General features: G+C 42.4%; 1 protein-coding gene across 1 annotated transcript in view; it reads left to right on the plus strand.

Annotated features, from left to right (window-relative positions):
- LOC126109419 (uncharacterized) overlaps positions 1-14,970 on the plus strand; it is an 84,339-nt gene that overhangs the window by 19,953 nt on the left and 49,416 nt on the right. Inside the window, exons 5-7 of the mRNA XM_049914454.1 lie at positions 1,505-1,837; positions 9,397-9,609; positions 13,694-14,008. Coding sequence (XP_049770411.1) covers positions 1,505-1,837; positions 9,397-9,609; positions 13,694-14,008 — 861 coding nt within the window. The remainder of the gene's footprint in view (positions 1-1,504; positions 1,838-9,396; positions 9,610-13,693; positions 14,009-14,970) is intronic.

The following is a 14,970-nucleotide window of genomic DNA, read 5'->3' on the forward strand; positions in this document are numbered from 1 at the left end:
AAACATGTTTGTGTGTCTATCGACCTGCGAAAGTTTGTTTGGTAAGTCTCATCATCTTTCTTTTTAGATATATTTTTCCCACGTGGAATGTTTCCCTCTCTCTCTCTCTCTCTAGTGCTGGCACGTCGATAGACACACAAACAAACACAAACATACACACAAAATTCTAGCTTTCGCAACCAATGGTTTCCTGACGAGGCAACCGTTGGTTGCGAAAGCTAGAATTTTGTGTGTATGTTTGTGTTTGTTTGTGTGTCTATCGACGTGCCAGCGCTTTCGTTTGGTAAGTCAAATCATCTTTGTTTTTAGACCTGCCAGCACTTTTGTTTGGTAAGTCTCATCATCTTTCTTTTTAGATATACAAAATTCAAGCTTTCGCAACCAACGGTTGCTTCGTCAGGAAAGATGGAAGGAGAGGGAAAGACGAAAGGATGTGGGTTTTAAGGGAGAGGGTAAGGAGTCATTCCAATCCCGGGAGCGGAAAGACTTACCTTAGGGGGAAAAAACGACAGGTATACACTCGCGCGCGCGCGCGCGCGCGCGCGCTCACACACACACACACACACACACACATCCATCCGCACGTACACAGACACAAGCAGACATTTGTAAAGGCAAAGAAAAGAAAAACATTGCCCATAGCTCATCACTTTGTAATGTAACACACTATATAATCCATGTAAACACTCGGAACATTACTGAAGAATGGTTATTGATAATAAAAGTATAACTGAATGTATTAAGCAGCTGGTATGCATTTCTTGGTAATGAATGAATTCTTAAATTTTTAACTGTTATCAGTGAAAAAAGAGCTTTATTGTCAGATGTAGTGACAAAACAAAGAACCAGTGCCAAAGATGCTGGAATTGTGTAATTCTGATACTAGTCTATTCTTAGAGAATTGATTCTAGGACAGTTAGAATTGGCACATGACTCAGGCCTAATTAAAATCATTTATGGATAAACTTTTTTTGCTCTAATATTTTTGCAGTAGTATAGTATAAGTTAAAATACTACCTACAGGCTACCTACCTAATATAAACTATGTTTTATATCAAGAATTACTTTTAAACTTGAGTGTTGTTTTCTTTTTTTTATTATTGTTATGCACTGCCCCAGGATTTAACATCATTAGAAATATATATTTACGTTTACAGTCCCTAACTCTCAAGCAGCTTTTTCAACTTGGTTACCCAAACAGTGCAGAAGCAGTGCTGTAAAACACCTTTTCTTATACAAAATATCAGTTTAAAATTTTTGAATAAGTTCCACTTATCAGTCAATCCCTAAAATGCGTGAATGCCTGGGCATTTATGAATATTGTGTATTTGCCCAGACATTGATCGTGGACATTTCCCCTAACTTATAAATGCCCAGGCACTTTACCTCACTACTGTTTTGTGTTGTCCCCCACACAGTGTACTAATACAGAAAAGTAGCGAGCCTAGACATGCCGTAGTTACAGGTCGTGCACTCTGTGCAAAAGCGGCATATATATTTCCAGGGATACCAGCCCGGAGCGATGCTGACGATTGTGCCGGGGAAGGGTGGCGCACCTGCGCAGATCGTGGTGGGCGGTGCTCCGCCCTCACACTCGCACGCGCCTGCGAGCGCAGCTCCCGGGCAGCAGCCGTCTACCGGCCCACAGGCGGCGCAGCCCCCACCTCCGCCACCACCGCAGCCGCAGCCGTCACCTATCAACCTGCTGCAGCCCGTCAGTGTGGTGCAGAACTTCCAGCCGGCCTTCCAGCAGTTCATCGTTCCGGGTCTGGGCGGCATGGTGATGGCCGCCGATGGCACCGCTGCCCTGTTGCCTGATGCCGGAGTCCAGCTGCAGGTCAGTGCCGACATGGGGCAAGCAAATTACTCACTTACACAATTAGAGAAGTGGCATTGTCAATTTCATTCACTCGTTTGTGCAGTAGGAGTCACTTTACACTGTGACATTACAGGAAGTGAATTTGTGTTTGAATGTGCCAATTTAGTTGTGACGTTCTTTAGAAAAAGGGGTAGATTTCGGGAAAGTCACCCAGAACCTCGGGTCAGGAGAGACTTGTTGCACGGGATGAGAAGGAAAGACAGAGTCTGTGTGATTATTCCTCTCAGACTATTAGTTTACCAAATGAAGCTCATTGTCACTTATCGTGACAATTTACGTGATCTGATTTTTGGTGTCTTCCAGCATTCATCAAAAGTTTGGGACTACAGTCATCACCATTATGGAAGGCTAAGTGCTATATGAGGGAGACTCATAATTGTCAAGATATGACCATTAAACTCACACTTCAGCACCACACATCTTTCTGAGTAACAGATTGCTCCGCGGTGGTTTCAGTTGTAGAAGACTGCATTCCTGTTCAAAAAACATTCTTCTGGAAAACCTGGAATTCTCAGAGAATTACAGTTGATCTGAAAACATCAGGGAATTTAAGGAATTTCATAAAACTTCCTGGCAGGTTAAAACTGTGTGCCGGACCAAGACTCGAACTTGGGACCTTTTACTTTGGAGGGCAAGTGCTCTACCATCTGAGCTATCCAAGCACAACTCACAACCTGACCTCACAGCTTCAATTATGCCAGTACCTCTCATTCTGCAATTTCATAAAATCTCAGAGATTTCAGTATTTTTAACCCAGTATTGAAATTGAATTTTATTTAGTTTTGGAAATCACAAATTTTAGAACTCTTAATATCTCAAAGTGTGTTAATCATATAAATGATATAAATTATTGATGCGGTTAAACTACTGCTTATGGCTGGTATGTAGCTCAGCAGAGAGGAAAGAAAACTCATATTGTGTTATGCTACCACTCCCAACCCCCACCCACCTTCTGCCGCTCACCATTAATTTATCAGGAGCTCCTTGACACCTTCTGCCTTCTCAGACCTGGATATCTGAGGGAATGCATTTTTCCAAAGTTTGGGTAGCCACGACGATGCAACCTCAATAATCATCTCCTCATTGTTCTGGTGATACCTTTGTCTTGACGTCCTCCTGTAACTTTGTGAGAAGATTTTGGTTGTCTGCCCCTGTGACAGTTTCTCACTAATGAGCATAATCTGTTGGCACTACGCCGAGGAAGTCCCAAAAACACTCGACCTTTACTGTGCCTGATGGTGGTCAAGTCTTCATCTTTCTTGACGTTGGTAAATCCACATAATTCCAGTGCTTGCTCTGAACCTTTGCCTCAGAGGCCATAGTGATGCACACAGCATCTGTCTGCAGTGATTAGCCAGGTAAAGAAGTCCTGGATTGGTCCTATACAGTTGCAACAATTCCACTGCTGCCTCAGGTTGGCTGGCTTTGAAAGTTTCAGAACCCAGCAGGCCTTGTCATGTCCTAAATGTCATGCAGGATGTTGAATAATATTTCTATCTGTGTTGATGAAAATTTAGAAAGCCTGTATACAAGATATCCCACTCAAACCTCCCTGATTTCAAGGACCCAGGAGAGAAAAACCACTGTAGATATGACAATGAAAAATGCACTTCAATTTAGAGCATCTCAAAGAATTTATATTCCCATGTCAGAAGTGCCAAGTACCGTCACCAGAGTGCAGCACGGTCGCACGAGGTGAAAGCGGCAACTCCACAGCAGCGTGCGCAAGCAGTAGCGTGGTTTGCAGAAAGAAAATCGCCAATGACTGGGCAAAGAAATTATCGTCGTGTGTATGAGTGTGTTCCACCTGATGTGAAAACAGTTAAGGAATAGGAATGGTATAGGAAGTTTCTGGCAACAGGAAGAGTTCTGAGACATTCTGACAGTGCACTTTATGGAGTTTTAAAAGAGACAGTGGAGGACATCAGACAAATGTTTCTCAGAAGCTCACATAAGTCAGTTCATCAAGCATCTAGGCAACTTTATGTACCTCAATCATCATCACATCGTGTAGATTGCCTGCGTCTTCATATATGTGCTTACAAAGTGCAAATTCTGCAACATCTGACGCAAAACAACAAACCACGCCGACAAAATTTTCTGCAGATATGCTGCAGCGTATTGACATGGGTGCCAACTTCCAGGAAGGATGTTTATTCTCAGATGAGGCAACCTTTCATCTATTAAGAAGGGTTAATAGGCATAATGTTCGGATTTGGGGTTTGCAAACTCCGCACGTTGTCATTGAACACATTGTGGTAGCCCTAAACTAAACGTCTGGTGCTGGATAATGCATGACAGGATTGTTGGACCATTCTTCTTTGCGGAACAAACAGTGAATGGGTCAGTGTATCTGGGCATGTTGGAGCAGTTTGTGTACCCTCAGATACAAGACTTGCATCCCAACATTGTATTTCAACAAGATGGAGCTCCGCCGCATTGACCAACGGTTGTTTGCAAGTTCCTGGATAGGAAATTTCCCAATTGTTGGATCGCATGTGGAGGACCCATTGCCTGGACACCACGTTCACCCGACATTACGCCGCCTGAATTCTTCATGTGGGGATTCTTGAAGGACCGCGTGTATGCAACCAAAGTGGATGATATTCCTATGTTGCGACATTGTATCACTAATGCAATTGCAACAATAACACAAGAAATGTTACAAAGAACTTGGCAAGAAATTGAATATAGACTCGATATTCTTCGTTGTACAAATGGTTGACATGTAGAGGTGTATTGATGATAAATAAATAGATTCTTTGAGATGCTCTACAATGTGGTGCATTTTTCATTGTCGTATCTTGAAATCAGGGAGGTTTGGGTGGGACACCCTGTACTGATAAATGGCTCAAGTACTTAGCATAAATTTCCACTCACTTGTCGGCCACCAAAATATTTATGGTGTGAGGGAACTGTTGGTCAAATTTACAAACATGTTGTAACATACTCTAGGTTCCAAAATGAGTGCTTAGAAGGGAACCTCCCCATCGCACCCTCCTCAGATTTAGTTATAAGTTGGCACAGTGGATAGGCCTTGAAAAACTGAACACAGATCAATCAAGAAAACAGGAAGAAGTAGTGTAGAACTGTGAAAAAAATAAGCAAAATATACAAACTGAGTACCGTATTTATTCGAATCCAAGCCGCACTTGTTTCCGATTCTTGTAATCCAAAAAACTGCCTGCGGCTTAGAATCGAGTGCAAAGTAAGCAGAAGTTCTGAAAAATGTTGGTAGGTGCCACTACAACTAAGTTCTGTGGTACAGTCAGAAAATATTGGTACAGTCAGAAACGAAGTACGGCAATTGACTAGATTTATAAATCTAAGATGACTCTAATTTCTGTGCAGAATGTAATGTACTAAAGAGGCGTCTGCAAAGATTTTCAAACGGAGAAAAATTTTTGCTAAACTCTCGTTCAGAACATCTTCTATCATACGCAGTCTATTATTTGGTTCTTGTTGATCATTATCGAAGAAAGCAGCAGTGTAAGTAACAACAAATAGCAGTCCCTTGCCATTGTTTCGCTAATGAGACGATTCCGGTCTTTTGTTTTTTAATCGTAAGCGACGGTAGCGTGCACAAAAGCAAGCCGTGCCACGAGCGGTGACAGGTCGTAAACACACACTATCAGAATGCAACAAACAATGCGTGACACAGTACAGTAATGGATTTTCAGCTTAGAGTGACGTAAACACCTAAAACAAAGAGAGCGGCACTTATCAAATCAAAGAAAAATAAGCAATCAATTCAAACCAGATGAAGCACGTGAAAAAGGAAGGGTACCCGTATAAATACGGACGGAGCAAGCACCCGACGCATAGCGACGGCTACCTGGTAAAGCTTAACTGCTAAGCTCGACGACTCGAACCAAACTACTGTAGCTGTATCGTCATTCATTCGACCTAAATTGTTTCTCATATTACAATGGACCAACTTTGTTTCGATTTGGAGGTGCGGCTTTGATCCGGGAAATTTTTTTTCTTGGTTTCGAGTCACATTTTTCAGGTGCGGCTTAGATTAGAGTAAATACGGTAGTCCATGCGCAAGATAGGCAACGTAACAGGAAATTGTGAGCCCAGGAGCGCCGTGGTCCCGTGGTTAGCGTGAGCAGCTGCGGTCCGAGAGGTCCTTGGGTCAAGTCTTCCCTCGAGTGAAAATTTTTTATTTTCAGACAATTATCAAAGTTCAGGCACTCACACATAATCAACTTCGCTCGCCAAAATTCCAGGACATGTTCAGATTTGCTTGGACATATGCAGGATTTGACGGTCTACACACGGAAAAATTTGAATACGTTAAAAACATATGTTTTGACAGAACACAGGGAAAACTGTGTGACTGTGAAACTGTTGCATTCATTTGTTGCAGTTTATGTGACAAACTCTTATGTTTTCACCACTTTTTTGGGAGTGACTATCACATCCACAAAAAAACCTAAATCGGGCAAGGTAGAAGAATCTTTTTACCCATTCGCCAAGTGTACAAGTTAGGTGGGTCGACAACATATTCCTGTCACGTGACGCACATGCCGTCACCAGCGTCATATAGAATATATCAGAAGTGTTTTCCCGTGGGGGAATCTGTTGACCTATGACCTTGCGATCAAATGTTTTCGATTCCCATTGGAGAGGCACGTCCTTTCGTCTACTAATCGCACGGTTTTGCGGTGCGGTTGCAAAACACAGACACTAAACTTATTACAGTGAACAGAGATGTCAATGAACGAACGGACAGATCATAGCTTTGCAAAAATAAAGAAAGAAAAGTTTTTCACTCAGGGGAAGACTTGAACCAAAGACCTCTCGTTCCGCAGCTGCTCACGCTAACCACGGGACCACGGCGCTCACATTCTCCTTGATGTTGCCTATCTTGCACATGGACTACTCAGTTTGTATATTTTGCTTATTTTTTTCATAGTTCCACACAACTTCTTCCTGTTTTCTCGATTGATGTGTGTTCAGTTTTTTTAAGGCCTATCCACTGTGCCAACTTATAACTAAATCTGAGGGGGGTGCGATGGGGAGGTTCCCTTGTTAGTTTGCATTGTGAGGCACATATCGGTGTGTTTGAAGCCGTCTCATAAACACGCGAAAACTTTTCCCTGCTGGACTTGAGCTCTGTTTGGTGACATTCTTATTTTCTCCTGTATCTCCTTTAAGTCCAATTTGTTCAGTTTTCTGCTCCCACTATTATGATAAATGAGCTGCAGTGAAACTACTTACGCAAACATATACCTGGCTATTCTGTAGTCACGTTGGATTGGCAGCGCGAGCTGTTGTCAGGTGTGCCAGCCTGAATGGGTCCTGTAAAGCTCGCCAGGCTTAAGGAAACCCAAACTGACCTGCTTTGACCACTGTGCTTCGGTACACACATACGCTTGTGTCTTTGTTGCAGCAGCTTGAGCTGTTTTAGTGGATGTGGCAGAGGTAGGGGAAGGCAGACTTAGAGGAGAATTTGTACGCCTCTGACTGTTACCTACACTTCCAATGACACCGCACGGGTTGTTTCCTATGGGATACACACACTACTGCACAGTATTTTACTTTTATTGATGCACTACACAGTCTTGTTTCAGCTCCTGTATCAATGTGCTACGTACTGTGGCACTGGCTTTTCAGTGAGTATCTGGACTGCAGATCTGCACCAAACAAAGAAAATAATAATTATATAACATTTTTTTAGGTGATACATAAAATTTTGTGAGTACCTTTCATAAGATGGGTGCACTGTGTTGACTGCTTGAGTTGCCATCTAATCTAAAAGCCGTAAATTCAACTAAATACTTAGGTATTACAATTATGAACAACTTAAATTGGAAAGAACACACAGAAAATGTTGTTGGGAATGCTAACCAAAGGCTGCGTTTTATTGGCAGGACACTTAGAAAATGTAACAGACCTGCTAAGGAGACTGCCTACGCTACACTTGTCCGTCCTCTTTTAGAATACTACTGCACGGTGTGGGATACTTACAAGATAGGACTGACAGAGTACATCGAAAAAGTTCAAAGAAAGGCAGCATGTTTTGTAATACTGCAAAATATGGGAGTGAGTGTCACAGAAATGATACAGGATTTGAGCTGGAAATCATTAAAAGAAAGGTGTTTTTCGTTGCAACGGGATCCTCTCACGGAAATTCCAATCACCAAATTTCTCCTTCAAGTGCGAAAATATTTTGTCGACACTGACCTACATAGGGAGGAACAATCACCACGATAAAATAAGGGATAACAGAGCTCGTACGGAAAGATATAGGTGTTCATTCTTTCTGCGCGCTATACGAGATTGGAATAGTAGAGAATTGTGAAGGTTATTCAATGAACCCTCCGCCAGGCACTTGAATGTGATTTGCAGAGTATCCGTGTAGATGTAAATATCTGCAAATGCCCCTGTTGACAGAACGGCTCGAGTAATACAAAAGCAAGTATTAAGTGTACTCAGGCTGTTTGTCTTTACATGAAGATAAGATTTGTCTGTGTGAAATAAATATCTGTCTCGGCTTCATTTCATGTGATTCTTGGTGTCTCAAGTCATTTCTTCAGCTTTGGGAACAAGGTAATTACAAGAGCTAAATACAATTTTCAGGTGAAGATTATGCAGTTTCACAGCAATAATCCAAAACTGGCGGATGTGCGTTGTTGTAATGAACTAGAATTTTCTTCTTTGTGAGATATGGATGTTTGCCTTTTAAAGCAACCTTCAGTTTGTCCTGTAGTGAAGTGTGATACATCCCAATGATTTTTCTGCCCATCTGGAGTTAGCAAGAAGACGTTACTTCACGCAGATGATACCACATTTGCTTCCTTTTTTGTACTTTCACCTTTCGTCACCTATTATTGTGACAGCACCTCCATCTCGTGCATGTAATGATGCAGGTGAAGGGCTATGTTCATTAGAGCACTTTTTTATCACCAGTTAAGGGGCACGTTATCTGTCGAGCAGGACGTTTACAGTGTCGGTAAGCTCGAGTGCACTCAGTCGACGTTTGTTCGGTAAGGCGTTGCAAATTTTTGACACGGTCTCAGTGGTCATTGAGGCTTTCAAACATTCATCCGATGCATGACGGTGTTTAAATTTGGCATTAATCTTCTCCAGAGTTAAAAATGGAAAAAATAATCTTTTAATGCCAAATTTAACTCCTATTTTATATTTGTTGGGTATAATCCTTTCAAAACGGAGTATTTTATCACACCTGGAATTTTGTCAAATTTCACTAAAATTTTAAAACTCGATTTTTTGCATTTTCAGTACTTAAAAGCAATTAATGATATGTTTCTGTACCTTCACAGCACGCTATCTAAAGATTCGTAGCAGTTTGGACATTTGGTGAAACTTGACGTAAGACACTATTGGAAATCTTTACTTATGTCACATTATACCTTCTGCAAAAGAAAACAGTTACTTTAAAATCAGAGACAGTTGATATACATGCCACCTAATGCTACAGCTCGATTCCTCAAAGCCCGTTTTTGATGAAGACCTCGTTAACAGACGACTGCTCTGTACTTACACAGGGGGTGCTGCCACCGCAGCCTTTCGCCGGGGCGACTGCGGGCGGTCTGGTCATTCGAGCGACCGGAGTAGGCCAGGCGGGTGTCGGCGCCCAGGCGACTGCCGGCAAGTTCTTGTCGCCGGCTCCCCCGCAGTTCCTGGTCAACGGAAATGCCTTCAGTGGACAGCTCAGCCCACTGGTGGCAGCTGGCGTCAGCCCCACACAGCACCACCAGGTATGTCCGGCCGTCTGCCGTCATTAAAAGTGTGCGGTATTTGTGTGGACTACAAGTTTCGTTAAGTGGTGTACTACATAAAGGGGTTGGAGAATTGATTTTTGCAGTCACCATTTATATAGGGACGAATTGTGAAAGAGCATTGGGTTCTGGGAGATTTTGTGGGGTGTCGAGCTGGTCACTGATAGAAAGAAATGTTCGGAGTCATTTTGTTACAAATCTGCTCTGCTTCAGAAACAATTGATTATGGAGGCATGTAAGAAAAGGTAAAGAAGGGCACTGAATTGTTGTAACGTTTGTTGCTGCTTCTGATTTGCCCGTCGATCTCGCGAATCTTCGTTACTCTGTATAGGTTTTCGGCTCTGGGGCCATTTCCCATTGTACAATATTTAGGGACATGTAGTGTGAATTTCCCTGAAAATTTGTTACGTATTTGTGAATTATCATTCACGCAAAAACAAATGTGGTTTTTTAATTGTACAAAAATGTATATCAGCTCTATATCTGAACACACGTTTTGTAGATCAGCATTAAATATTTAGTGTCGATTCTTTGCACCATATTTCTTTGTAAAGAAGTACTTTGCAGAGTTTCTCATAATGTTGTACTTCAAGTTAACAGTGACTATGGAGTGTGTGAAGAGATCACGTTTGAAACACAATGTGTTGTTTCTATCAAAAACCGTTGATATTACGTCCCAGTGACAACAGATTGGAGAATGTTCCTATGAGGTTTTATCATATAGATACTTGAGGTTATCATACAGAGACACAGAATGGTGACAGGTGACATTAAAAAAGCAGTATACAGAGATGTCATGACCTTATAATGAACAAGAATGGTTGATAAAACAGCAAATCCTTGTGGAATTTGGAATAATCTCTAATGAACGATGTGATAACTCAATTTTTTTAATTTGTGGCCATGAAAACTAGTCGAGCAAAACTTGCTTTCACATACAGAAAAATTTGTTAAGGAAAATTTGAAATTTCAGCCTGGAAAATCATAGACATTGCATGGAAATGTTTTGATGGAACAATGTTGCCCCCCCCCCCCCCCCCCCCCCTCCCCCCCGATTGGAGTTGCACGTATTTGTTCAATGCTTATATTGTCCCTGTACACAGTGCTGGCATGTTAATTCAACACAGCACTGTGCTGAGCAAATTTTTTAAGTGTATGATAAAGTTAGTTTTGCCTTTAAAGCTGCTAATTATGTATTTCATTGTGAAGATTGCGACTTCCAAACATCTACACTTTTACACATTTTTGCTGTGGAGTCATTCCACATGGAGTGGAACAGTGGCTTCCATGTGATCATTTGCAATGAAAATGAAATTTTACACAGATATTCCTTACAGAGTAAAATTAAGCTATGCAAAATTTTGAGCTCAAAATTCAGAAATATTCAATATTTTATAAGGCTCTCAGTAGGAAACTGTAACAGTCCACTTGGGTGTATATTTAAGGTCTCTGTAGCTTATAAACTTTACCTTCTTGCGCATGGAAACTGTTGCAGAAGTACTGTGGTCCTGGTATCTTGGCTTCAGACTCCTTTTCCTTCGTTGTGATGTCTGTGTCAGCCTGAAAAGACCAGCTGTTACCAAGTAATTTGGGACTCTCCTTCTTTGCAATATGTGAATGCAACGCCCATTACAATGAGACAATGCGTACATCGCATTTTTACACTTGCTTACAACGGACAGTTATGTGACATTAGCCTCTGACAACATGTCTCGTATACCCTGGCTGTCAACCAACCAACTGACTTTTCATCCTTGAGACATCAACAGCAAAGTCTCCAACTCCCGGGGGTCCCGCGAACCAAAGGGTATCTGCTATGCGGGACGTAAGCGACATTGAATAATCGCTCGCTGCAGCCAGTGCCACAGTGCACCGAATCATCACCATCCACTGCCCCATTTCACAGGTATGCTACATTCACCCCAATGTATAGTACATTTACAAAGGAAACAAAAATTCCACACACAGAAGGTGGGTTGCAGATGTCTACTAAACTAAAAAAGAAAATTCCTTATAAAAATCATGGATGTCATTCTTCGGATTGAAAGAGCAAAATATAACACATAGTTTGAAGCCAAAGCTCACTGTTACACCTCAGCTCCCACAATAATTTTCTGTCTGCACTGAATCTTGTGTATCCTGAGCTCAGATTTTGTACAGCTTATTTTTATTCTAAAGGGAACATCTGTGCAAAAATTCATTCAAATTGCGGGTAACCGTATGGGGACTTCAAAAGCTGGGCTGCAATATTGGTCCCTGGTTTATGTTTTCAGTCTCTGATTCGTGTGAGCATTTTTATTTCTCGATCCTTGTTTCATCTGGCACTTGCGCCTAAGCACGCTAGTTTTGTTATTTAAGGGGGTTGGTGGTTGGTTTATGCAGAGTTCCATTTCAGATTTAGTATCAAATTTTTTGGACTCCTGACGGTTGCATCTTCTACACCTTTTCCAGATTTTTGTTATTCTAACCACATCGACAAAAAATTCACCACAACCAGTCTGTCTAAAGTTCTGTGCCTTGTGAAGGCAATATTCTGACTGAGCTATCCAGGCACAACCCGTCCCCACAGCTTCATTTCTGCCAGAACCACTCTAATATTTTACAAACTTCACAGATGCCATTCACTGTGCAAGACCTGTACCCACTGGTGACTCGGGCACCCATTTCTGAATGGAAAAATTGAGAGTTTGTGGTCTGCCGTTTCCCATCAAGTGGCCGTCCACCTCCTCTACGCAGTAGCAACTGTCGTGTGCCGCATTCAATTTTGCCATTTCACTCGTTGAGATGGCTCCCAGTCCGCGCGACTGTAATTTCTCCAAATAGAGAGTTGGCTAAGGGCGGACCACAGTATGAGGGGGAGAATTTAGTTTGAACCCTCTGCCCGTTGGCCTGTATCAAAAATTGGTCAATAAAAATACACACACTGTAACTGATTATCTGTAGTCTCAATTTTTAGGTTGTGGACTGGAAACTTCTCAGGGCCTCCAACTGTGTGGCAGTGTCAAGTCACCCTGACATTTTGACAAGTGTCAAATTTGTCACCGTCTGACGAAACGTCGAGATGTTGCGGACGTATTCACTTGTGATGGCGGGTGCCCTCTCCGTCTCGTTCTGAGCACACCCCGCTCTTGTGCAGTTGGTGAGAGGGAAAGAGGCAAGGTGGGTGTAGCAATAAAGGAAGGTAGGGCCAGGGGCTTGGGTCTGCATTCAAATCTCTCTTCGGGCGCTCTTGATCTGCATCGTTGTCCACTGAGGAGCGCACTGTCAGTATATAGCCACTAACGTGGGATTCTGCACTGAAATTAGTTTGTAATCTTCATCCCTCTGGACAATAGTCTTGTGGGCCCTTATTTCTATAGATTTCTTCACAGTCCTTTCCTAATAGCCATCGACTGGGCACAGAAACTTGGTGTTTTCCAAAACAAACGTATATTCGTCATATAAGTTATGCTCTTTCATAGCTGATTTCTTTGTGAGGCAGATATACACATTTTGTGTTTTTGAGTACGGCACTGCGTTATACGTTGCATTGGTGGACACATTTATACCAGATGCTTTATATCCCTCGTATGCTAAGTTTCTGCGGCTACTTTGTGGAGATGGAATACCTTGTATCTTCAGTGCTAGGTGGAAATCGTTTTTCACATGGCCTTCGCCAAGTAACTGTGTGGTCTTAGCTGAGAGTTGCCGCAGGTAAGGAAAAAATGAATCTTATGTACTCCCTGATTTGCTCCATCTGTTCTTTCCTTGAACAGGACTTTAAATGGGACTTTACTGTACCCATTTTGACGGACAGAGTTTCTGACACTGCCAGCTAGCGAGAGATTGGAGAGCTTTTCGACAGCAGTGTGTATTGGGACAAATCTGTATTCATTCGTAGCCTCCCGTTTGAAGCAAGTTACTATAACCTGTGCTCTCGTCGTCCTCGCGGTGAAATGTCGGCACATTTACATTCCTATCGACGTGTAGTTTCTTCGGGAATGTACCGGAAAAGTCTTACCTTCCAAACGCCGAGACCGTACCGCAACATAGTGAACGGTGTACTTACCGTGCGTTTTGACAGGTGACGTTCCAGACGACGGCACAGCCGCAGGTGAGGCCAGAGTTCCTGCAGTGTGCGACAGTACAGCAGACGCAGGCGCAGCAGGCGGGCACAGTGCACGCACAGCACCAGCAGCAGCCGCAGCAGCAGGTGCCGCAGTCGCAGGCGCAGCAGTGCAGCGCCACAGTGGTGCAGCACAACACGACGATAGTGCAGCAGCAGACGACGATGGTGGCGTCCAGCCGCGGGCAGCTGCAAGTGGCGGGCCAGCAGCAGTCACAGCCACAGACAGTCACCTTCCAGCCGCGCCCGCCGGCACCTGCCACGAAGCAGTCGGTGAGTGCCAAAAAACTTGGCAGTATCGAGTGGAGTTCTTTCCCTCACGGCAGAGTGTCGTTCGACTCAGGTTTTGCCGGGTCACAAATATTTAGTTTTCGCATGTTACTTTGTACTCATTCTGTGTGACTGAGGTGGCCGTTCTAGGTGCTACAGTCTGGAACCGCACGACCGCTGCAGTCGCAGGTTCGAATCCTGCCTCAGGCATGGATGTGTGTGATGTCCTTAGGTTAGTTAGATTTAAGTACTTCGAAGTTCTAGGAGACTGATGACCTCAGAAGTTAAGTCCAATAGTGCTCAGAGCCATTTGAGCCATTTTTTTGTGTGACTGATTAGTTTTTCCTTAAACTGAAGGATTGTAGTAGTATGTTGGTTATAATTTGTTTTTGTGGTCACAATATTGCTTTGTATACCTTTCATTGTCTCTCTTTCTCCCTTTTATACTGTGGAAGAAAACCTCTATGCCATCTTAAAATGTAAATGGATTGCTGCAACAAATTTAAATGATAGTTAGGATTGGATGAAAAATTAATTTTTTAAAAAGTAAAGGTAAGTCCATTTGTGAGGCAAAAAATAAATAGATTTACATAGTTTCAAGGAATACCAAAGCTAACCACACTATTTTAACAAACCTCATTTCATCCGAGAATCTACATGTCACAGCCAAAGGCTTTAGTTATTATACTGAGAAGATGTGATATTGTCTACAAACTACATTTGTCTACTTTGTAACATTGTGAAGCATGCACAATCTGTATAATACGGTGTCATTTATGGTATGTAATAATTGCTGATTTAAATGTATTCTACCCAACTATTTACCATTTTAAAATAATGGAAAGGTCATTTGTTTTATGCAAAAAGAAATATGAAAACATGTGAAGTGTGTGAGAAAAGTAATGAGACTGACAGCACTGTGAGCAATCTGGCAACACTGTATTGTTCTGCTTGTGTGGACTGGT

The sequence above is a fragment of the Schistocerca cancellata genome, chromosome 12, assembly GCF_023864275.1.
Source record: "Schistocerca cancellata isolate TAMUIC-IGC-003103 chromosome 12, iqSchCanc2.1, whole genome shotgun sequence".
In the NCBI taxonomy this organism is placed as follows: Eukaryota; Metazoa; Arthropoda; class Insecta; order Orthoptera; family Acrididae; genus Schistocerca; species Schistocerca cancellata.